Source organism: Salminus brasiliensis, chromosome 17, assembly GCF_030463535.1.
Source record: "Salminus brasiliensis chromosome 17, fSalBra1.hap2, whole genome shotgun sequence".
NCBI classification, from domain to species: domain Eukaryota; kingdom Metazoa; phylum Chordata; class Actinopteri; order Characiformes; family Bryconidae; genus Salminus; species Salminus brasiliensis.
This window is the reverse complement of record NC_132894.1, coordinates 16275255-16299008: the sequence shown is the minus strand read 5'-3', so window position 1 is coordinate 16299008 and position 23754 is coordinate 16275255. Positions and strand designations below refer to the sequence as shown.

The window sequence follows — 23754 nt, the reverse complement described above, 5'->3', positions numbered from 1 at the left end:
CTGACCCTATAAATACAGAATAACGTCTGCACCTGCAAAAACCTCTATTCCACCATCAACCCTACTCTCTTTTTCTGACTCCTGCCCTCTACATCCATTGGAAATAAAACCCTGGACTTGAATTGACTACCCTAGCCTTGGCTCCATGTATACCAGCTGTTGAAAGTTCCATGGACAAAATATATTAAGTAAGTTTAGGGCCCAAACATGCCAGCCCAATGAGCATGAGCGATTTGAGCATTTGACTAGTAAAAGGTACACAAGTCTTTTTGAATTTTATTGCCCTAAAGGGTTCAGACATTCTAATGAACTGAAGAAAACAACAGTTATGTAGTATTTGTTCTTTGCTTCACACGTATGCATTTTGTCAGGGTAATATTAAAAAACACACTGGAAATTATAATATGAAACACAAAAATAACATTGTTGGTGATTCCTTTTCATTGTCAGAGCATTTTGGCAAACATATTCAATGTCTTTACGTGCAAAGTGGCAGCTCATAGTCCAGCAGCTATAGCTAGCTGTCTTATATTAATAAACCACAAGCAATAAACTACAAGCTAAATACTTAAAAAATAAAAACAAATGTAATTTGTTCTAGCCTTTTCAGTTATATATATAAATAAATAAATATATATATATATATATATATATATATATATATATATAGCATCCCGTAGACTTTGCACTTGAACCAAACATTTGTGGAAGGCTGTCATAGCAATTTGTGCCTTTGTATGTTGAACCCTTTTGTTTCTTCGCTTCTTTTTTATTCCTGCCAGTCTTAATTGGATGTGCAGATCTTATCGACTCTTCAGATTGTTCCAATCATGCTGTGTATCTTTTGAAGACAACTTTGAGAGGCATCAGGTAGCCTCCACAGTCTAAAGAAATTTTAATTTTAACCACTCTATAAATCACACTCGTGCTACACTGGTAATATTTTCCACTTATCTCACTTTGCAGCTGTCTTCAAAATAGAGATGCCACTGCAGTGATGTTTCGAATGAGTGCTTTGGAACCAATTATAATAAAACAGATACTTCTTTGGGGATTATGGAGCAGCGCATCCAAAATAAATTGAGAGACTTTTCATGGTTTAATTGGGTAGCGTTGTAACAACGCATGTGCCTCCTGGTGTATTTTAAACTGAATCCGATTGAAGATTGCTCAATGCTACGACTAAACGGAGAAACAATGCTAGCTTTCTTTCACCTCTTCAAAAATTCTCTGTCTTGAGTAAGAAAACCTCAGGTGTCATTATATAGAAAGCTGCTGTTTGACTTTGAAAGCTGTGTTGTTGTATGTTAGGCTTATCACCCGCCAGCACTTTCTCAAAAAACTTTGGAAACTTGTTTAGTTTGTGTCACAATGTCTCGCAATCTCTCTCTGGGGAGACTCAGATTGGACTCTCATAGTTCTGGCTCCTCCCACTCACCACACACTTTGAGAAGTCTCTGGGTATGTCCCAATTGCATGCTAATTAGTAATACAACAATAATAATAGTTTTTGAATATGTGCTATAAGTAAATGTGTTAAAGATGAGTACATGCAAAAATCCATGATGGACACTGTTGTCCCAAAATGCAATGCGAAACAGAAAAGGAGTAGGCTACTCATATACGTTTTCTTTTTTTTTTTTTTATGAAGGACGAGAATGGCATATGTTGGCATCGCAGAATTTCATCACTTCCTGTTAGTATGAAATGAAATGACATGTTAATATTAATAACCTGCCAAATCTGCACAATTAAGGTTAGTAATTAGGAAGCATCCCGATGACTCTGCCTCTTATAGGTCACTTTCATGTTTAATTCTGGCCAAATGCTTGGAAGACCTTTTACCTTCCATGATTAAAGGTGATAGCACTGGCTTCATCTACAGGCTGTAACTCTTTAAATAAGATTAGAAGATGGCTGAATATTATTTAGGTATGTCAAAAGCAGTCACTCGATGACCTAGTGATATCGTTAGATTTGGAAAAGGCCTTTGGCCATGTAAAATGACCTTATATTTTACACAGGTAAACAACTCAGTTCTTAGGTGACAGTTTCATCAAATGGGTGAAAGTGCTATACAATGATCTGCTGGCATTAGCCTTGAGAGAAGGTTATAGGTCTGATTTTTTTTTATTTGAATAGGTAACAGACAAGGTGTTAATTGTCACCCCTACTGGTTTCAATAGTGATTGAACCGTTAGCTGAGGTCATCAGACAGAACCTTGCATTATGTGGATTAGCGGTGGGTAACAAATTGCATAAAATGACCTTATATGCTGTTTTAGTCCCTCACCTAATCCAAACAACTGATTACACCAAAATTTGAGCAGACATAAACTGCAAATTCTGACCCATTATCAGATTAAACAAGATCTTACATTGTCTTGGTAAGGCTGAATTTCACTCCTGAAGATGAATGTTCTCCCTCACCTACTTTACATAATCCAAATTATTACCATTTTATTCACTCATAAAACAATAAAAAAAATTAAATAGCTGGTTTTGCTCTTTTATTTGAAATTAAATGAAGACCCTTAATTAAGCGATCATTTTCACTATAATCAAGCAATGAATGGGGCCTAGACCTCCCAGATATATCCTGCATTATATAGCGGATTGGGTGTCTGATGTCTTCTTTATATGGTTGTATATTGAAGCATCTCAGTTAACATGTCCTTTAAAAATCTGTTCTTTATAAGTACCCTAAATGCTATTAAAGAATACTATAATAACCCAGATACAGTCAATACAGTAAGAGAGTGAAAAACAGTACAAAATATTGAACGGAGAAGCAGACTGACCTTTATTTGCACTCCAATTGCTGAGAATCCTGATTTCCTACCAGGTATTCTGTACTTGGGATTTAAACACTGGGACTCAGAGAGATTTAATATATCCAAAAGAGACCTTTTTTGTTATTTTCAAATACAGGACTTTAAAAAGCATTTGTGTTCTGCTTGGGGGGGTGGGGGGGTGGGGGCTACATCAATGAGCACTTTTTATGCCATCCTGACATCTTACTCTTGTGTCAGTACTGAGAGACTAAGACTAACATGGGAGAGGGAGCTAGGGATAGAAATCACAGGGTGTATGATTATATACATAAACAATATGTAATAGGGAGAAAGCTTTACAACTTAAGGTATTACATAGAGTACACATATCCCCTCTTTATCTATCTAAATAGAAAATAGAAATAGAAATCCATCTTCATGTTCTTAATGCAAAATGGACATTGCAAGTCTTACTTTTTGGCCATGCCCCAAATTGCAGAGATACTGAAAAGATATCTTATGGGAAATAGAAAAAAAAATTCTAGGGGGAAACCTCTGTTCCTTGTCCTGGGTCCCCCCAGTAAATATATTAGGTATGTACATGGAAGAAAGCTGTGTAATATTGTAACATATTGCACTAGAAAAAAGCAAACTCCTACATTGGATAGGATGTTCCTTTGGACTTTCTGACCTTAGGGTCAACTTATAAATATAAAACTACACAATGCTGCCTTAATACATTATTTATTTGATTGTAATTATCAAATTACAGTCTTGTATTAGACAAGTAGAGAGCATTTGTGTCTGCAGAGCTGTTTTTTTTTTCTTTACTTTTCCTGTTGGTCTTCTTTTATTCCTGGGGTCTGTTGACTCTGTGACTCTGTGAGTTGGATTTCCCCTGAAAAGCCTGCCTCATCCCTTGTGTTACAGATTGGCTGTGGGTATTATATAATATTTGGGTTTTATTGAACAAAGAGCCAGACTTTAATAAACTCCTGACATGTGTTCCTTAAAGTAAAGTGTTACCGGAGTGTTCAAAACCTTTAAGGCTTCCATATGCTTTACAATATTGATTCTTGCAACTGCACACACTGTAGAAGAGAAAAATAAATTACATTTTATCTTTGTAGTTTTGCTGGATTAACACACACACACACACACACACACTATGTCCCCAAAAACTTGAGGACACCATTTTTGGTGAGCGAACTGGGCTACTTCAATGTCCACATGTGTTTAAATGGACACAAGTAGCTTGTATATCTTCTGAAAAAAGCACTGTCAAAAGAATGAGACTCTGAAGTGGCAGACAAAGCCTAAAGTCACCATGCCCAATGCTTTTGTGGTTGAATACAATCAAATCCTCACAGCAAAGTTCCAGTAGAAAACCTTCCCTCAAAAGCAGAAACTTTTTATTGAATTATACACATTATACATCACATCTGTATTGTCTTTTAAAAAGCATTGCTTGATCTCCAGCGCTAACCTTACTGATATCACTAGTACTGTTATCAACAGCAGTGTGTTTTGCCTGTAAAATATACTTTAGACTCAGTGGATCTTATTCACCAACCAGTCTCAAAAAGAAATTGTTTGTAGGAAGATTTTTTGGGATTTCTTCAATGTACAAGGGCAATGGGATCCTTTATTATAAGAGCAAAGCTCTGAAAAACTCTGCGGTTTAAAAACACTACATGAATCTGATGTAGACTTTTTGTTAGAACTTTTCTCAAGAACAAATTTAAGAAAATTCTAGGAAAGATATTGGTGAATACGACTCGTTCTATTTAGGGCATAAACACATTCACACCATGGCCATATCTGGAATTAACTGAGGTATCACCTAGCGAGCTATGTTAAAAGCTATGCTATGTGTCTTAATTCCTAATATGACTTCACCATCGGAACTAAGCACGTCACATCTGTACATTGCACAAGTAGCCACTTGCATCATTAGAGGACAGTGAGGAGCATTTCTTCACAACGAATTCTGTCAGAGCAGCATGTAGCATATTAGCAGCGTTTTCAGTCTGGACCTACCTTTTAAATACCTTTAAAGACCTGTAATTTAACTGTTCTTTCATTGTGGCCCATAACAGTGTGCTCATATCTAAAACTCATAAACTGATAAAAAAGAAACATGATAATTCATGTAGCCCTGCACAGTTCGTATGCATGCACTGCTTAGGACCTTGATTACTGTACATATGTCATGTACAGTGTACAGGATCATTGCATATTTCTGTCTAATGTGTTGAGCTTCACTTTGAGCTCCTCCTCAGTCCTCTCGCTTGCTCATATTAGGCCGCATAAAACTGACCTATATAAGACATGACAGGATGATTGTTTTCAGATGCAGAATCAATTTAGGAATAAAACCGTGCAACATGTAATCCTTTCAGAATAAGTCAGGTCTGATTAAAAGGAAATACAGGACAGTATACAAGCATTCACAACGTGTTTATCAAGGCCTAGCTCAGTTGTAGAGATTTTAGATTGGAAGCGATTCACACATTTGTCAAGACAAATCGTCTCTGAGCTCAAGCCTTTACGAGGGTTTGATGTGTTGTTAACATTGAGCCACCTAATGTCCACGGACGGCCTCTTATCTTCTCTGCTATTCCATGAGGTAATGTGGTGGATACAGCCCCTGACTCACAACATAGAGAACACTTCTTGTTGAGTTTTCAGTGAATGGACACTGCTTAACCTCAGATGTTTTGGCTATGTGTATGCATGAGACCTTTGGAATTCAATTTCTAAGGCCATGATTTTTGGTACATGAAGCTCATTCTGTACAATTTCAATCTATGAAATTAAAGAAAAGCAAAAATGACTGTGCTGTTAAGTACATACTTCATTTTTTCTCCAACAAGAAAAGAAGCAGTGGTTTGTAATTCTTTACATTGACCTGTCAAACACTTTTTTTTACAACAATTTCTTTTTTTGTCATTGATCAACACAAGGTCAATTGCAAAGAAGGAAGTTTAGAAAGACTTGAAATGTTTTTGAATGAGAATATCTAGATCACATAAGTGGTATCGAACTTTGAAACACTTTGAACAGTCTAGAGTGTTGTTTCTGTTCAGAGAGTTCAGAAAGTCAAAATGGAATTCAACAGAGTATACTTTTTTGACCCCGTATGTAAGTTTGTCCTATTTGTACAATAGCACATCAACCTGACAAAAACAAGCACACAAACACCTACCTCTATAATAACTCGTTCTTAAACATACTGCAGTGTTCCACATTGTATTTACATGCCATTCCAGTTATAATAACAGTGCCCTATTACTGTATAGTACTGTACAACAATAGTATTACATAAATATACTGCTCCTTAGAACCAAATGACAAGAGAATTACCATAGTTGAGCTAAACCACCCATTTAAATGAACCATTGAAGCTGGTAATTTGACAGTGCACAAGTCCCTCGGCACGAGCATCTTCAAGGCCTCCTCACACTCCAAGCAAATAGACCTGAAAAATAAATAATAATACAAAAAACAGGCCTGTGAGATTAAACAATAGTTCACATTCATTTTATGTGCACTTTAAGCTTTAAGTGTTCGTACTTGTTCTGAAAATAAACACAATTGGCCTTGTTAGTGTGCAGTATTCTGTTGGGTCTACATTATAACAGTTTGTGCTTTTAATAGAAGATTTGTGCTCCATGTCTGAACACACAATTGAATCATGAACCTCTTGTTCTTGTTCAAAATTGTTATATTTTCAACAGATTGTTTCAGGTTTATGTTTTTATTATTATTTATTATTATTTATTATATATATATATATATATAACATAATTTCTTTCTAATGTATCTACATGCATTTTGGACAGAAATTTGGACTACATGGACTACTATTTGAACAGAATTGGTTTTACATGGGAAGGTGGGGTAATGTAACCAAGCTATTACCAGAGTCCCCTAGTGAGTTTAGTCCAGTCCTGTCATTTTTATACACCTGCATCAGTAAAGATTCCACATTATGTCCTTTCATGTTTTTTCTCACGTTTAGAGGCACACAGGGAGGCATTTTGGTTCGTTGTGCATGGCACAGATACATTGGGTTGTTCAAGTTTGGGGCAAACCTTAGTCAAATCTAGAAAACCAACCAAAGGACTTCTCACAGGCACAATGCTTCTAGAGGCTTTGGGCAAGTCATTGTGTACAGTAGCCAATAGCCTACAAACATGTTATGCACATGTAATATAGCTGCTAGGCAAATGTAAATGTAGCTGCTAGTTAGGCCTAAAATTTCATTATTACTATTATAAGCGGGTTATAAGACTGATTATCATGTTTTCCTGGAGGTGACAGCAGTGCATAAATCGAGTAACCACTCTCCCTTCAGGCATTCATGCAGAGATTTCCTGTCCCGTGAGAATTACTGATATATTTTATTTTTCCTGTAGTAAAATTACATTGTGTCCCCGCTGTGTCAAACTAATTCTGTCTGAATGGGGTTTAATTAGTCTGCGTATGACACTTATTCTTTGATATACTATGACATTCTAGGTCATATCAAAACCTTGAAAATGTATGCTGATGTACATGAAGTGTAATAAAATTTTCTTGTGGTTCTTCTCTTTCCTTTTATCCTTCTAGCTCAAATTCCCTCCTCTTTTACAGTCACAGAGCATCTTTGCATATTACCATATAACCCAAAATTATAATTTTTAATCAAGGGAGAAGCTCAGGTTTGACTCTGCTCACACTTTAACAACATTTCTCCTGAAAATTCATCTTGCCAACATTTATTCGCAATCCTGACCAGAATTGAACCACATTGGCTGTGAAGAGTATTCTATTATCTATGAAGAATTGACCATAGTGATGCATACATAGGTGCACATGTGCACACAAACACACACATACACTGTATGGACATTTATTGGAACACTTTTATGACATCCCATTCTAAATCCATAGGCATGATTATGAAGTGAGTCACGCCCTTTGCAGCTCTAACAACAGGTTTGAAACTCTGCAGTTATTGAGTGAGCAGAGCACTGGAGACTTTTATGTACTATGTACCTCAGCACTCAGCGACCCTGCTCTGTAACAAAACCTGGAGTGGCTGTGGTTCCTAAACACTTGCACTTTTCAATTAAACCATTCACGGTTGTGGAAAATGTAGGAGGGGAAAATGTTTGCTGACCTTGGTATCCTATTACAGTACCATGCTGGAATTCATTGAGCTCTTTAGAACAACCCATTCTTCCACAAGGGTTTTTCAAGGCAGACTGGTCTAAATAAATAAAGAAATAGCACGAGAGACTAGAGAGTAGATATAAAAGGGCTAATGTCAAAAGAGTTGAATATGTGAATATGTACAGCATCTGAATAAACTGTTACTAACAGTAAATTACAGAACCGTATAAACAGTGGTTCATTTGTGCAAGAAGCATTATGGCACATGCTGGAGTTGTGGGCCACAGTAAGGGGATGTTTCAAAGTTTGTTTTAAAGCATAGTTGTAGTTTCCATTACAGTTTATGAGCTTTACAACTCTAGGGGTCTATTTGTACTGCCTTTCATAGCCCTGAACCTTCCACCAAAGGAAAGTGGGTGGAAGATGTAATGTCCCTGATGAGAGGGGTTAGCGTGCTTCTTGACTCTGCTGTTGTAAATGTTCTGAAGCATTGGCAGATTATGACAAATGATCCTTTTTTCAGTCTTGATTATGCGCTGCAGTTCATTTATGTGAGGTGGAGGATGGATGGAGATTATGGATGAGGTAAGAATGGACTCAGCTCTTGAGAATGATGTACAATGTTTTGTACTGGATCTTCTATGCATGCGACTGGTTGAATTTCTTCAGATGCTTCAGGAAGAATGTTCGGTATTCCAGTATTCCTGCATTCCTCTCTTATTTCAGGTGCTTAGATTTTCAGGAGTGACAGTGCCCATAGTGAAACCTCAGATCTATTGATGTTGAGAGATGCTAGGTTATGTTGTAGGGTGCATCTGAGATCTAGCATACAGTCCATTACATGTTCAGACAAAGACATGTAGAGAAAAACAAGGCACAAACCTACATGGTGTAAAATGTAACAGATTTATTTAATGAAAAATGCAAAATAAAAGTGTTACAGTGAAGTATTCTTAGAACAAAAAAACAATGACAGCAGTTCATTTCCCACCATTTCAATTCAGAGATGCTCATTATTTGGTCATTTTGTCAGCAGTTTTAACCAAAACATGTAAATAAAATAGACTGAGTGTAATACTTCAGTTTATGTAGGTAAACTGAATTCACTGTGAACAGGGTTGGGTGGTAACATTTCATATCATAACATCCAAACTGCCATAATTAAATACATTTTTAGTTTATTCCATCATCTAAAAAAAAGCCAGCAGCCATGAAACAACATACAACAAACAAAACAGACCAAGCACCAGACCAATTTAGACCATTTTAAATGAACATGGAATCCATGCTGGTGTAATCCGCTGTTTCAGTCAGATGTTTTTACATTTTTTAGATGTTCCAGCATCATTGGTATATATAATGAAGTAGACAGGGGTTTATTTCATGAAAACACAAGATTGTTTGGTATTTAGTGTAGACACACAGGATGGTTTCATGTGAATTTAAACCATTTGTATTGTCTATATTTGAATATATGGTATATTTCAAAGGTATATTTATTTTCAAATAAATTGATCATAAATGGTTGGTGCTGAAAACAATGTTTGGTGACACTTCCTTGTGGTCCTTTTTTAGAATGAGTAAACACTCACCAGACTCTCAGTAACATGTCAACAACATTTCACTCATGTAGCAGCATCTGAACATTCAGTGGATTAAGAGACTTAAGAGACTTACTGTTTTTCACTTTATTTGGACAGCCCATGTTCAGCTCTGTAGATGTTCACCTGAGAAATCACTGATCAACTAACATTCTCATGCTTAATCAGCTGTCATAGATCTGCTGCTGATACCAATCTAGAACTGGAGCTTAACTTGACTAGGTTGAGATTAAGAGGCCAGGATGAGGGTTAGGGTCAGGTTTTGGGATGAGGTTAAGAATAGTGCTAGGGCCAGGGTTAGTGTTAGGTTTTGGGATGAGGTTAAGAATAGAACTAGGGATAGGGTTAGGATTAGGGATAGGTTTTGGGATGAGTTTAAGAATAGAACTAGGGCCAGTGTTAGGGTTAGGGTTAGGTTTTGTGATGAGGTTAAGAATAGGACTAGGACCAGGATGAGGGTTAGAGTTAGGTTTTGGGTTAAAGTTAAGAATAGGACTAGGGATAGGGTTAGAATCAGGAATAGGTTTTGGGATGAGGTTAAGAATAGGACTAGGACCAGGGTTAGGGTTAGGTTTTGGGATGAGGTTAAGAATAGGACTAGGGATAGGGTTAGGGTTAGGGATAGGTTTTGGGATGAGTTTAAGAATAGGACTAGGGCCAGGGTTAGGGTTAGGGTTAGGTTTTGGAATGAGGTTAAGAATAGGACTAGGGTTAGGGTTAGGTTTTGGGATGAAGTTAAGAATAGGACTAGGACCAGGGTTAGGTTAAGAGTGTATTATTACCATCTACAAAGAACCACTGTGCTACCAAATTTCACATTTTCATTCATAGCATATGGCACATGTTGGTTGATTGTACAAATCAAATGTTAATCTTGCTTAAATAATTTTACCAATATTTGGTTTAAACTATAAAACATACATTGTTTCCCACTCTCTCTTACAGATTACAATGCATGTATGCATGCAGGGGATTTTGATCCAGGTCATTTCTTAGGTCTGTGGTTCTGACTGTCTCGAACTGTCTGCTGAGCTGCAACTCCTCATCCTACTCCATGGAGGCCTTGTCACTCATCCCCTTCAAAAGGCCCTGCCAGATCCGCAGCTTGATAAAATCATGTACTGCTCTGCAGATTAAACCCCTTTTTCCCCTCAAGCATTTCATCCAGATAATGCATGTTTTGTGCATACGCTGTGATGCACTAATTAGAAGTCATTAGTGACAGAATTTGGCAGTCTGAGCAGCAAGACGTCCTTTGCATGCAATCTCGGATCTTTGTTACAGTGTCAAGTTGCATTGTCACTTGATTCTGTTGTAAACTGTGGTGTTTGCTTTTTTCTGTCATTCGCTGTTTCATGTCTTGTTTTGAATGAGAGGAAACTCAGATGAAAGAAATGCAAAGCATGTTCCACCCAAGCAATATCCAGTGCTGAAAGCCAAGACATTTCATATAGCCAAGTCTGAATATTCAATATTCATATTCATTTTGATCATGTGCGCGATGTATGAACCACTCCAACCAATCAAGATGCAGTTAACTTTAAATCTGCACCAGGGGATGTCTATATCGACTTAAATCAGGGCAAATCAGGTCTTTCCCCGCAGATGCGACGCAGAAGCCCTCCCTTTATGTAACCCGGGCCTCTCCCGTGCCCCATATATTGAGATGCATCACTCATGTAGTGCCTGTCACAGAGACTGAATTGCTTCCATTTATTTTAATAAGGGCTGAATCGAGCTGACATACATTGGCCTCAGTTTCATGTGAGAGACCTCGGGGCTAAATAATGCATCCCAGCCTCAGCTATTCACAGTTATCAATTATAAAAGTCCTACGTGAACGTGGAGGCCTCCCAAATCACTGATCAAGCCGTGTGTAAGCTCATTGGTCCCTGCAGAGGAGATGAGAGAAGAGCAAGCAGTTCTCCCACAGCGGAAGCCATGCGGAAGTGAAAAACGCAGACACTCAAGCGTAATCTTCCAGAGTATGCTGTGCCACCTCGGCTGGCAATCAATTAGTTCTCAGTCAGCGTCCTCTTACGCTTTGACACCCCCTTCGCTGACAAATTAGCAGCCTCTCTGGGCTCATTCTAGACTTGTTTACTTAAGCATTTTATTTACGCTGTGATCTGGCCCTGTCTCCACCAACAGATACAGTTTGGTATCCGGACCTGAACGATGTATCAAATGGTAATTGGCAGATATTATGGTTCCTCGCATTTTCAGCATCTGTAAAAATCTTGCCGATAAACATTATTATGTACTTATTATAATTAACACAAACATCTAACACCTGAGGAAAATTGCGATTTTTGGAGGATTTTGATAGATCTGTGTTTTACCAAGACAGTTATAAGCCTGAATGAAAAATATTCTACAGTTTAGTTTAGTCATGTTAGAAATCAACAAGTTTAGTAATTCAGCTTCTAATAAAAACAACCTTCTAGGGATGCACCAATCCAACTTTTTCCGATACATAAACTTTGTGAATCGTCCGATACCCGATACCAATACAATGCTATTGTTGAATTATTAATACATATACCTCACCATGTGGGAGAGACTTAAGGCATCAGGATTGACTTAAACATTACTTTACTAACTTTGTAAAACAAACTATAACAAATGAACACAGATATAAATGAACTGAACTGTCTTTTTTTGTCACTAAAATTAATAATTGTGTTGGACTTTTCTTCTGAAAGTCTGTGAGACCAAAATCTGGAATTGACTAATATTTAATGAAAAAAACATCTGCTGATTTTGGACACTTCTGAGATTTCAAATAGTGTTCGGCCATATCTGCCTGTATGTGTGCCTGTGCGTGTGAGATCTCCTGCCTGTCCATCCTCTCTGCAAAAAAAGTGACGTGTTTGCTATGATATGTGTATCATACTCTACTCAGATCCAGAGTTATGAAACCCTGAATTCTGTCGGTGCGAGAATTGGGTTCAGTGAATGGATCAGTCCTGTGGATGGGCCTAATTATCCGATACCCAATCTAGCTCATTTTGTTAGTATCGGATCGGTGCATCCTTAGTTTTCTTCTTTCCTTAGTTTCAAAATATCTCACAGGTGGCTTAACTCTTTTTGGTCTGACTGATCTCACCTCAGTCTCAGCTGAATAATGTTCACATCAGAAAAGTGCAAGAACTCATTATTTCTTTTATAGCTCTTTTCTTCTTCTTCACTTCAGTGCTGCTGTCTGTCAGAGGAGAAAAAGTCTTCATGTTTCTTTCATCTGTTTCCAGAACTTCCAGACAGTTAAGTGCTCATGCTGATCTACTCTTTTCTCCTAAGAGGGCTTTAAGAGAAAAGAAAATCAGAAATCAGTGATCTTTCATTAATGAAATGAGATCTTCTTTATATTTCTTGAGAGACATAACAGACATTTTTTCTTTGGAAAGTTAGCAGCTACCCATGCTGTTATACATGCCAAACTGGTAAGCAAGAACACAAAACCATGTTGCTGTACATTGCCAGGAGTTCTTGTCAGCTTGGTATTACAATAATGATATCATTTTAGAGTTTGTGTTTCTGGTTTTGACTTGAGTTCATTTAATTTGATAACCGAGAACTCAGATTTGTTTTCATTTTAGGACAGTGTTCATGAAATGATTCAGATCTATTACATTTGTATGACCACATACAATTATGCTGGGCTAAATTATTGTAAGTTTAAACCAATGACTGTAAAAAGCATGGAAAGCATAACGTCTCTCAAAAGTAAAGCCACTACAGGTCAAGTGCCTCTGAAAAACAGCCCATTTTCCATCTCATTCCAACTGTCTTTTCATCTCCAGTCTCTAATAAGTTTTTAAACTTTATTCTGCTATATCATAAGAGGGTAGGTTACACCTACAAGTGGAGTGATTGACGACCTTGACTGGAACAGTCCGTCTGCAAGACCTTTCTGTTCAATGGAATAGCTGAGTGCTAATCATGCTGTCGAGCACCAATGTAGTTCATCATACTGTTATTTATCAAGTCGTGTTGTGCTGTTGGTTGCATTAACAGACACTCTGTTCAAAGTCCTTTGCAGTTTTTTTCTGTTAAGTCTGATGGTAGCATAAAATGGCCAATGTGATCTAATTAGCTGTTAGCCAGCCAGCCAACATAAGTGTAGTTAGACATGCTGGCCTCCATTTGGAATTTGGCCTTGGACAGCGTTATTTATTTTTTTAAATGATTGTTTCCATCTGTGTGTACTGAATCGCTTACAGCAGCAGATCGGGGGTTAAACTGGCCGCTGATAGCCTTGATTCATCTCAGTGGCAAACAGAGCCAAGCTCCGGCACTGTCATTTGATAGAAAATGTAAATTTGTAGTTTTGTACTGTTGCAACTTTATATTTACTGGACAATCCGCTTTGCTTCTCGTCCTTTAGGCTGCGCTGCAAGCTCAGTGAGATGCTTGGTCTGTGAGAAGGGGTTGGGTCTACTGATCTGTGACAGATCTGTCAAGTCCTACATTCAAATTCAAGTCAAGTGTCAAATATGGCTAAGGTTTAACATATGCTGTGTTGCTGTATTGGTCTGCATCAGTCAAAATAAAGATAAAGTGGACAGTGCTTAAATTTCATAAATAGGATTGCTCTGTCTGCTTGAAAGCACACTAAAAGCCAGCAATTACGGCATGAATTTCATTTACAACCAGTGATATCTGTTTTAGTCTCACGTCCTCACATTGTTATTATTGAAGCACAGATGCACAGTGGGAGGATATTGTCCTCACTGTGATGCATTGTAGAACACTTTCAAGACACCAGCTTAAACTGTCTTCCTGCTTTGGGATTAGTTTTTATCGCCATTATTCCGAATAAAATAGTTGCATTAAACAAAGAAGCAGGGCCATGATGTCAGGTTCTCAATTTACAAGGCCCTATCGCACCACTACCTAGCTATTCTCAGAGCTTTCCATATTATGCATGTAGGCACCCCATGTCTATTTTCTCAAATAACGTCTGACTTATTCATACCTTTTTTTTCCGACCTTGTCTTTTTTTTTATGCATGCACTGTTTCAATCCCACTTTCCTGCAAATGTAATTTCCAAAGGTCACCTTCTCTGAGAATGAATTATCTCCACAATGCAATGTCATTTCACTCGCCAGCGCATTGTGAATGAGATAACAGTTTGATTCAGTGATTTGCCAGTTCTTTTAGGTTTTGTTTAATGTGTGTTTTTTGAGCCAGAATCTGTTAGCAGGAGGAGCTGTTCGGGTGCCTCTACAAACGTATGGTGTTGTTGCATAGTCAGTGGTTAGTCACTCTTCTTACTGACTCTTCCCATCCCTAATAAACGTGATGGTTAGGAGGCACGGCAGACCGCAGGGTGAAAGGCAGCTCATTTGCCAGTGCTCTTTTTCAGCCTGCGTTGTTTGGACAGTTACAGAAGCAGCAACTGAAAAGCTCTGTTCAGCATGGGTGATCACCCTCATCTGCCAGAGCTCTGTGCCAATCTCCTGCATTCTCACTACCGCGGAGTAACTCCGGCTCAAATACATAAACAATGATTTTTTGCTCTCTTGTTATCATAGTCGAAGAAGAAATTAAATATTGATTCTCCTTGCAGGGAGAAAGCATCAGTGTGGTGAAGTTAGGTATTCTGCTTCTTTCTACTGCCTTCTCCTGTCACATTCCACCTCAGGATTCTGTGGCTAATTTTTAATTTAATAGCATTAGCAGCTTCCAGAGATAAAGTGGTCCACTCTTTCAGAAAGAATAAAGACACGCAGTGCAATTGTAACCCACACATGGTGCAAGAAAAGAGCATAAGGATGAACATGTGTTGCATATCGTTTGGATCTGATAAATGGCCAAATAAACCAATTATAGCAGACTGGACTATAACTTGTTTACACAAATTGATGGCTCAAGGACAAAATGTGTCTGATCGGGCTAAAATGAAGGCTGACATACTTACATGGTATTGGGATGTAACAATTCACAAAGTGTATAATTTGATTTGATAAATACAGAGAGATTTCACTTTGATAAATCATAGGAAACAGCAGAAATAAGTATTAGCACAATAGCTCATAATGTGTTTTCTAATTGTAGAACGCAATACTATATAATATACTAAGTAAATACTACTCAGTAGTAGCAAAACTATAATATATACAATATACAGTGTATATTGACGCTGTCATGTAAAATCGTGTATCTGAAGCAAAAAGCTTCATAACGCTCAATAATTAAAACTAATTACTAAAACTATTACTAAACGAGTAAGTCAGGTTACTCATTAATTTGCAAGAAAGTTCAAGTAGTACTATAGTTACGGTTTTGGAAAGAATTTTGTTCTGTAATTATTAAACATTCTTAAGAACTAGCAAACAAAGTACCATTTGATCTATGCAACATACATGCCACTTTAAATATGTAAAATATTTTATTTTGTGAAACAAACAAGAAATAAAAAAAATAAAAAAAAAACAGAAAATTTGAGCATGCATAACTATTTACTCCCCCAAAGTCAGTCAATAGTCTATCTATCGACTGGGATTTTTGCCCATTCTTTAAGGCAAAACTGCTCCATCCAAGTTGGATGGGTTTCATACCACAGATTCTCAATTGGACTAAGGTCTGGGATTTGACTAGGCCCGTCCAAGACATTTTCCTCAAGAATTTCTCCATCCATTGTTCCTTCAACCTTGACCAGTTTCCCGGTCCCTCACGATGAAAAATATTTCCACAGCATGATGCTGCCACCACCATGCTTTACTGTGGCGATGGTGTTCTCGGGGTGATGGGAGTTGTTGGGTATTGGGTGTTGCGCATACAGAGCATTTTCTTTGATGTCTGATTTTGTCTCAATTGCCCAGCGTACCTTCTCCCGCATGCCTTTTGGACTAAATTTATACAAGCACCAATTTTCAGTTAAACTCTGATTGTAAGTCCAGGTTGCAATGCAACATATAAGGAAAATACATAAAGTCTAAAATAATTAGTCATTCAAAATTGGGTTAAATTCTTCCCTAATTAGTGTAGCTGGATTACCAGTGCTAAATGAGAACAGAACTTTGAACTTGACTCATCTAAAGGCTTAAATGTCACTTAATGTGAACACAAATTGTTGGATAAGTGGATAAGTACTTTACTAGAGAAATAGTGTATGAGCAGATGTAAATTTGAGGAAAGATGTGATGTTAAGTCAGCTTCTGATTCTATAGGATTCTTTATACTGAATAAATTAATGTAGTATTCCTAGAATATTAAAAATAGCCCTCATTGCCAATTGTATAAAGTGGTGTAAAAAGTGCTGTGTGTTGTTGTTAAATTTCTTCTGAAAAATCAAGTGGAGATTGTGATGTCATCACTGTTCTTATTCAGCCTTTTCTTGATCTTGAAATGCAAATCGGCAAGAGCATGTTTTGTTGCTGGGAAACAGAAACCAGACCATCCATTGTTGCTGATGCCAGATTTATGTCTGTTCACATTTTAATAGGTTTAATTATTAAGCAGTGAAGGTTATTTCACTATAATGCCAAAGTGGTGTTTATTGTGCTTTTGCTTTTTTTGTTAGTTTTTCACTTTCTTTTTTGTATTAGCTGAAGTTAGATGGCTTTTAATGAGGCATGGTAAACTGGTGCACTGGTAGGAAGTTTTTTTTTTTGTTTTGTTTTTTATAAAAAGAGTTCTTGGTGACATGTATTTTTTTGCTCATTAGCTTGACACATTTGCACCCAGTTTATGAATTCATACAGATAAAAATACAAAAGTCATTAACATCAATTACATTAGTAGAACAAACTACCGCAATGGCCAAACAAAGTCCGTTATATTGCTTGTTTTTATTAATACTATTATTGTGTATTTAGCATTGAATACTTCTGCACAGACGCACTTAGGGTCTACCTCGTCCTCACTTGCACTTGTCTCACCACCAGAGACTGCAACTGTAATCATATTTATGTGTAAGACTTTAGTGAAAAATACTTCATCTTAAACCACAGCCACTTTTCTCACTTTAAGAAATGTTAGATCATAAGAAATATTCCCACAACCTCTGATGAAGCACCCCAGAGTACAACACAGCCTCCAGCTCTAGATTTAGCTGTTCTTTTTTTTAGCAGAAAGCTGAATATCAGTTCTAATTACTGTTGTAGCCACAGAATTCAGTATGTACAGTAATGCAGTGCAAATGTGAAGGCAAATGATGAGAGAATTCTACAAAGTATGTTGTTCTGATGTCCTAAAGCTGTTTACTTGCCTTGATATTTATTCTTATTTATATGTATCTATTAGTATTCATTATTAAGTGCATGCTCCATACTCACAGACACATTTGGAAATTAAAAGCTTTTTCACATAAATGATTTTGATGTTAATGGTATGCATTTTACGTTGCAGAAACAGGTAAAGAACTGCATTGAACCTAGAGACTGTCCGGACTTTAATGTCAGCTCACTACAGTCCCCTGTGGTCATGGACTTCTTCACCAGTCATCTCGCTGTTCCGGTGCTGGAGTTTGCCTTCTCAGCCAATCCCGCCGAGGTACACGCACACACATCTATTCGCTTTAGAGGATTCTCACCATCCAGTTACACTCTCAGCTGATAAGAGTTTAATGAAATCTTCCCATCTATTTTGCAAAGAAACAATCCACAAAAGCAGATGATAATCAGGTTTGAAATCAGACATGGGAATTGTCAGTCAAGGTCACTGTTCTCATTACAGTTTCCAATTCTGAAAGAGGCCAAAATGTTAATTTGTTTAAAACGAGTCTCAGTTCCAGTCACCAGGAGCTGTGAAATGAACTCCTGGATGCAGGTAGATCTGTGGAACTGTGGAATTGAATGGGAATCTAGTTGTGCAAAGAGATCAATAAAAACAGTCAGATTTAGTAAATCATATCATATTTTGTGAGACACTGTTGTGGCGCTGTGGTGTGATCCATGGAGGTGCCACCTCACAACTTACAGGACTTTTAGGATCTGCTGCTAACGTCTTGATGCCAGATACCACAGGACTCACAGGTCTTGTGGAGTACATGCTCTGAATGGTCAGATCTGTTGTAGTGGCACAAGGGGGACCTACACAGTATTAATGTTTCATTATTAATATTTAACAGAAATCAAGATGCACATAGGTGACATGGATGCAAATATATGCTCTCCCATCTCGCTCCCTCTCATCCACCCATCCTCACACCTCTGTTGGTACATCAACACAATAAAGCTTAGAAAGAAACATAAGATAAATACCATAAATCAAATTAATGAACACATGCACATTCATAAATCTATACCTACATAAATCATAATTACGTACCCATACACTTAAATTGCTTGTGTAGCATTTAAGTGCTAATGTTGCTACTATCACTGGTATTGGCAGCAACAGTGGTGTGGTTTGCTGTTAAATAAGGAGCTGTTTGAGATTCATCCACTGATTCTATCAACAAAATATACAGCACCTGAGCCTATGGTGTACAGTCCTATACAAAAGTTTGTGCACGCATGGATAAATTTCACACTAATTGTTGCAATTTATTCATTTTTTGATCACCAACTAAAAGGAGGAACTGTCAGCGTAATCAAAAGTCCTCATCAAATCTTGCACAAACATTCATCAAACATGGACTCTCCTAAGCAACTATTTAAAGAGTAACTGTTCTCCAAAACTGCGGTTGTTATGGTAAACAAAAGTTATGAATTTGTGAATTCAGCAGTGAAATGCAAATGTTAGCATATTTGAGGTGTTTTCAAAAACCAAATACTCTACAGTTGTCCAACAACGCAGTCACACTGTCCTTGTGGAAAATGTCAGAAGGTCAGCATGCACCAAATTGTGTTGTCTGTACAGTGACAGTTCAGTACGAATAGATGTACCATTACACCCCTACCCACAAGGTGTGCCACTGACTGAAAACAATCTGTTTTTGCTATCTTGGCAATGAATTGTCAACACAGGCGCGTGTCCAATGTACGTACACCCCCACTTTGCACCACTGAATTAGCAATCCACCAAAGTCAGACCGCACCTGGCTCTTAAAGGGAACAGCAAGTGCCACTCTGATTGGTTTATTGTACATTACACACAAAACATGAATAATTAAGAGACTTAGTACATAAAGAACTATATGAACTAATATGGCATTTGGTAAAGGGTGCCCCAACTTTTGCATGAGACTGTAGTTCAGCCTGGTGGTACAGGTGGTGTACGGCTTAAGCTAGGGATCTGTTAATGCACTAAAAATACCAAAATGATCATAATTTACCAAGTTTGCGCACTATTATAGGGTTCATATCATGCAAAACTAAATTCTCCTTTCAAATTCACTATTATTGTGATGCCATAAAAACAAATCCTTAATCCTTCTACCTATTAAAGTTATAAGGAGTTTCACTTTTTTCACAAATTTTTACTTTTTTTGTTATCATTTTTAACAATAACAAACAGAATGTAACAGCTTTACTTAATTCTAATGGATGTGTAGAATTTTCGTATATTTAGTCTATTTTGGTACCTAAATTTGTAAAATTATCAAAATTATCCATTTTTAACAGGTTTGCTTTGAAAACGTTAAATAAAACACACAAGTTAACCTCTTGTCATATTAAAACAAGGATTTGTTGGTATTATTTTTGAACAACATTGTTCATGTTTTGTATCCCATGAATGCACTGATTTAAAAACACACAGAAACAGATAAACTGTTTGTTAAAGAACTTATTTTTGTGTTGCCGCTATTTGCATTATTCATTATCAGTATTGCAAAGGCCAGCATCGCATTGATAAACAAATTATAAATATTGTGCAGCTCGACTATCTGTTTTTCCTTCCACACTGAACCCCAGGATCCTCAGTTTACAGTTTCATCAGTTTTGGTATACCACTGGGGCAATTTAGCCTGCTAAAACACTCATACCCCAAGACCCAGTCTCATTCAGAAAGCATCTGGAGTCTGTTGCTCGCTCTTTTAATCAACGCGGTGCTGTTTTTTAAGCAACACATCTTAGCATATCCCGGCTGCACTGAGCTTCAGCGCCCACGTCTCAGTGCCAGCCATTAAGGCGGCCTCAGCTCTATGCAGAATGGCCATAATGCTCGTGAAACCAGCCAGCGTGCCCTCCCAAACGTCAGGCAATAGCGCGGAAGTAAAGAGGTGCATTGGAAGGGGCACTTTGACTAGACAACAAGGTTTAATTATGTGGAAAGGATGGATGGAGTGTACAAGATGACAGGTACAGGCGTGCACGGGGGGTCGAGGGAGGAACACAGGGCCGCGCAGGAGTGATGACGGAAAGACAGGCTTAACGAGGTCACACTCATTCGTTCTACTGAGGCAGAGCATATGCGGAAGGAGGGGAGATGCTTTCTGCAGCAAGGGAAGAGCTGCTTGAAAGCAACACGAGATTCTAAGGGATGTGTTAATGAATGTAATGCAAAATAGCCATAAAATATCACAGCAGTGTTTTTCCTAGAAAATCGTAATTAGTGGGTGGCATTGGTTGCTGCCGGAGGGGTTTGGGCGATGGAGGTTTCATTTGTCTCTGGTGGGTAAAATTTTAGCAAAGTTTAGACTTCAATTATGACCATCCTAGGGCTACAGCTGCAGCACTAGGAGAATCTGAAATAGGCACTTATCATGTCCAAATGTTTGTGGACACCATTTTTGATAAATGCATTCAGCTACTTCAGCATTCATGCATTCAGTTGCATCCAGTGCCACTGCGGGACTGTATTTATATAGATATATACAGGTATATTTTTTTACACCCCTCAGAGTACAAACAGTGTAAATGTCCTTAAGGTGCAGAATAGGACAGTGGTTCTCAAACATGGCTGGGATAAAACCCTTACCTAAGCATTACTTTGTTGTGGAATGCAGTTGAATGCCACAAGCACCTTTCACTGCAAAAGTATTTTTTCTCTCTCTAATATCCAACACAGCTCCAGGACTGATGTGAAATAATCTAATAATATAATAATGTAATACAACATCTAAAGGCCTACTCATCTTGTCTTTTGCAGTGGCAGCAGCGGAGACAGATAATGACAGTCAGAATTCCTTAATAAATATGCATAAAGGTTATCATGACACATTGAATGTCTATGTTTGTAGGTCTTTTTCATTATTACTTTCCATGTAGTGTGTAGCTGTATGAGTGTATTATCTCACTCTTCCCAAAAGGGCAGGTTAACATTAATGCTAAAGACTGGAAAATAGATAGATTGAAATATTGGAATGAAGAAAAACCTAAGGCCTAAATGTATCAGGTAAATGTTAAAGCAAATATGATCTATGTGGACAGATTTTAACCAATGGTTAGACTTTAACTAGAATAAAATGTACTTAGCAAAAAGTAGTAGTTATAATCTATACATAATGTAAACTTCAGGCAACTTCAGGTGTCTAGCCTAGTATCTCTAACCACAGAAAAGTGCTGGGCTAACACAGCTCTCTCAAGCTGTCTACCTCTTTTATTTGTTAGTAATTTGCTGCCCAAAAGAAGAAAAGACAGTATGAAACACTGGACTGGTCATTTTCATTGGTAGCTGACATTTGCCTGATTAGCTTTTTGACTTTTTCTAAAGATCTAGAAAAGGTGTGCTCAAATGGAGGATGCCAGGAACTCATTGTAATCATAAGAATAAACTATGTACGTTTTCCCTCAGTTCTGAGCAAGCCAATGCAATACCATGGAGCATCTAAAAAGGAGGCTGTTTTGAGAACCACTGCAGTAGGGGAGTGGGAGGATTCGATGTACAGTGCGTTGGAAAGTGATTCAATCCCTGAATTAGAGATGGCAAATTGATCGTCTATGTGTCAGTATCAACTGAAATTCAGCCAAAATATCTGTTTGGCGATTGGCCGATGTAACTTATCCCATCAGATCGTATTTGTGAGTTATAAATCTGCAGGTCTGCACGAGGCTCTTCAGTCACAGGACGCTGCAGTTCTTTGTTCAGTTGCCAGGATAAGGCGGCTTCAGGGTTCCAAGCTGCAGAACCCAATTAAAGCCAGAATTGTACAGCATTTGTCAGGCTGCCTTGTTGTTGGGGTTTTTTTGTTGTTGTTGTTGTTTTTACCTTTTCTCACTCAAACTCGTATATTTGATGAATGTGTAAAAGTAGATGGAAGCACAGAAAAGACCTTTCTTTAAAGACCCCACCTTAAGATTATATCATTCAGCAATGTACAGTGAGTTTCTGTAGAGCACAGCAGAACTAGCAAATGCCACTAACCATACAAAACAGCAAACAGTGCAGACTGCATCATACCTCCACCAAAACTGCAGCAGAAACAGTGAGCAAGTTTTTAGCGCTAAATACGCAGCCATTTTTTGTTGTGTTTCCACTCTGACCTCCACAGTGCAGCTCAGCATGGGAATTTATGGGCTCTCGCAGCTGGTGTTTGGACTTGGACAGCGTTTTAAATGTGATTGATTCCAAAAAGTAAAGTACATTTTATTTTTAGCAACAGTGCACGCAACATGACAAAAAGCTTTTGCACAATGCTGAATTTTCAAATTTGCCTGGAAATGTTAATATGGGATCTAGCCCTGCCTTCGATCGGTAATGGGGATCGGCCGTTCGAGCCGAAAGACGACTGACGGTCGCTATCGACCCCAAAATCTCTAATCGGTTCATCTCTATTCTGAACTTGTGAACATTTCAAATAATGAATGACATAATGGCCCTTGGAGAGCTTTTGGCGAGCCGCGAATCGGGCACCGCACAGCTTGATTTAGGGCGTGCCAGGGTGTGTAGGGTGTGTCTTTGCCATCATAAAGACATGTACAAAAGGCATGTACTAAGTCTCTTAATTAATCATGGGTGTGTTTTGGGTGTAACGTGCTATAAACCATTTTGCGTGTCAGTTGCCACTCCCTTTAAGAGCCAGGTGCAGTCTGACTTTGTTGGATTGCTATTTTAATGGTGCAAAACGGAGGTTGAAAAAATTAACTGCCCAGATGAACGTCTGACTGTTGATATCTGCCTAGGATGTTGCCATAATACCAATATGCCAGACATTTGCTTGAACACGCCTCATTTCGAGACCATCGGTATAGATATAATGGCAAGCACTGTTGCTATTTAAACGATGCAGGTGAAAGGTGTGTAAATAGACTGTTGGCTGGGGTAAGATAGCGAAGAGCAGTGCGATGCACCTTGCACAGGATGTAAGATAGGGCCCTATTCCCAAAACCTAATAATGTACAAAAGGAACACTGGGGGAACAAAAACCAATATGATACATTTTGTG

General features: G+C 38.0%; 1 protein-coding gene across 1 annotated transcript in view; it reads left to right on the top strand.

The window, feature by feature from the left end:
* Positions 1 to 23754, top strand: part of LOC140538535 (inactive N-acetylated-alpha-linked acidic dipeptidase-like protein 2) — a 241648-nt gene that overhangs the window by 142612 nt on the left and 75282 nt on the right. The window contains exon 9 of the mRNA XM_072661126.1: positions 17892 to 18035. Within this exon, the coding sequence (XP_072517227.1) occupies positions 17892 to 18035 (144 nt within the window). The remainder of the gene's footprint in view (positions 1 to 17891; positions 18036 to 23754) is intronic.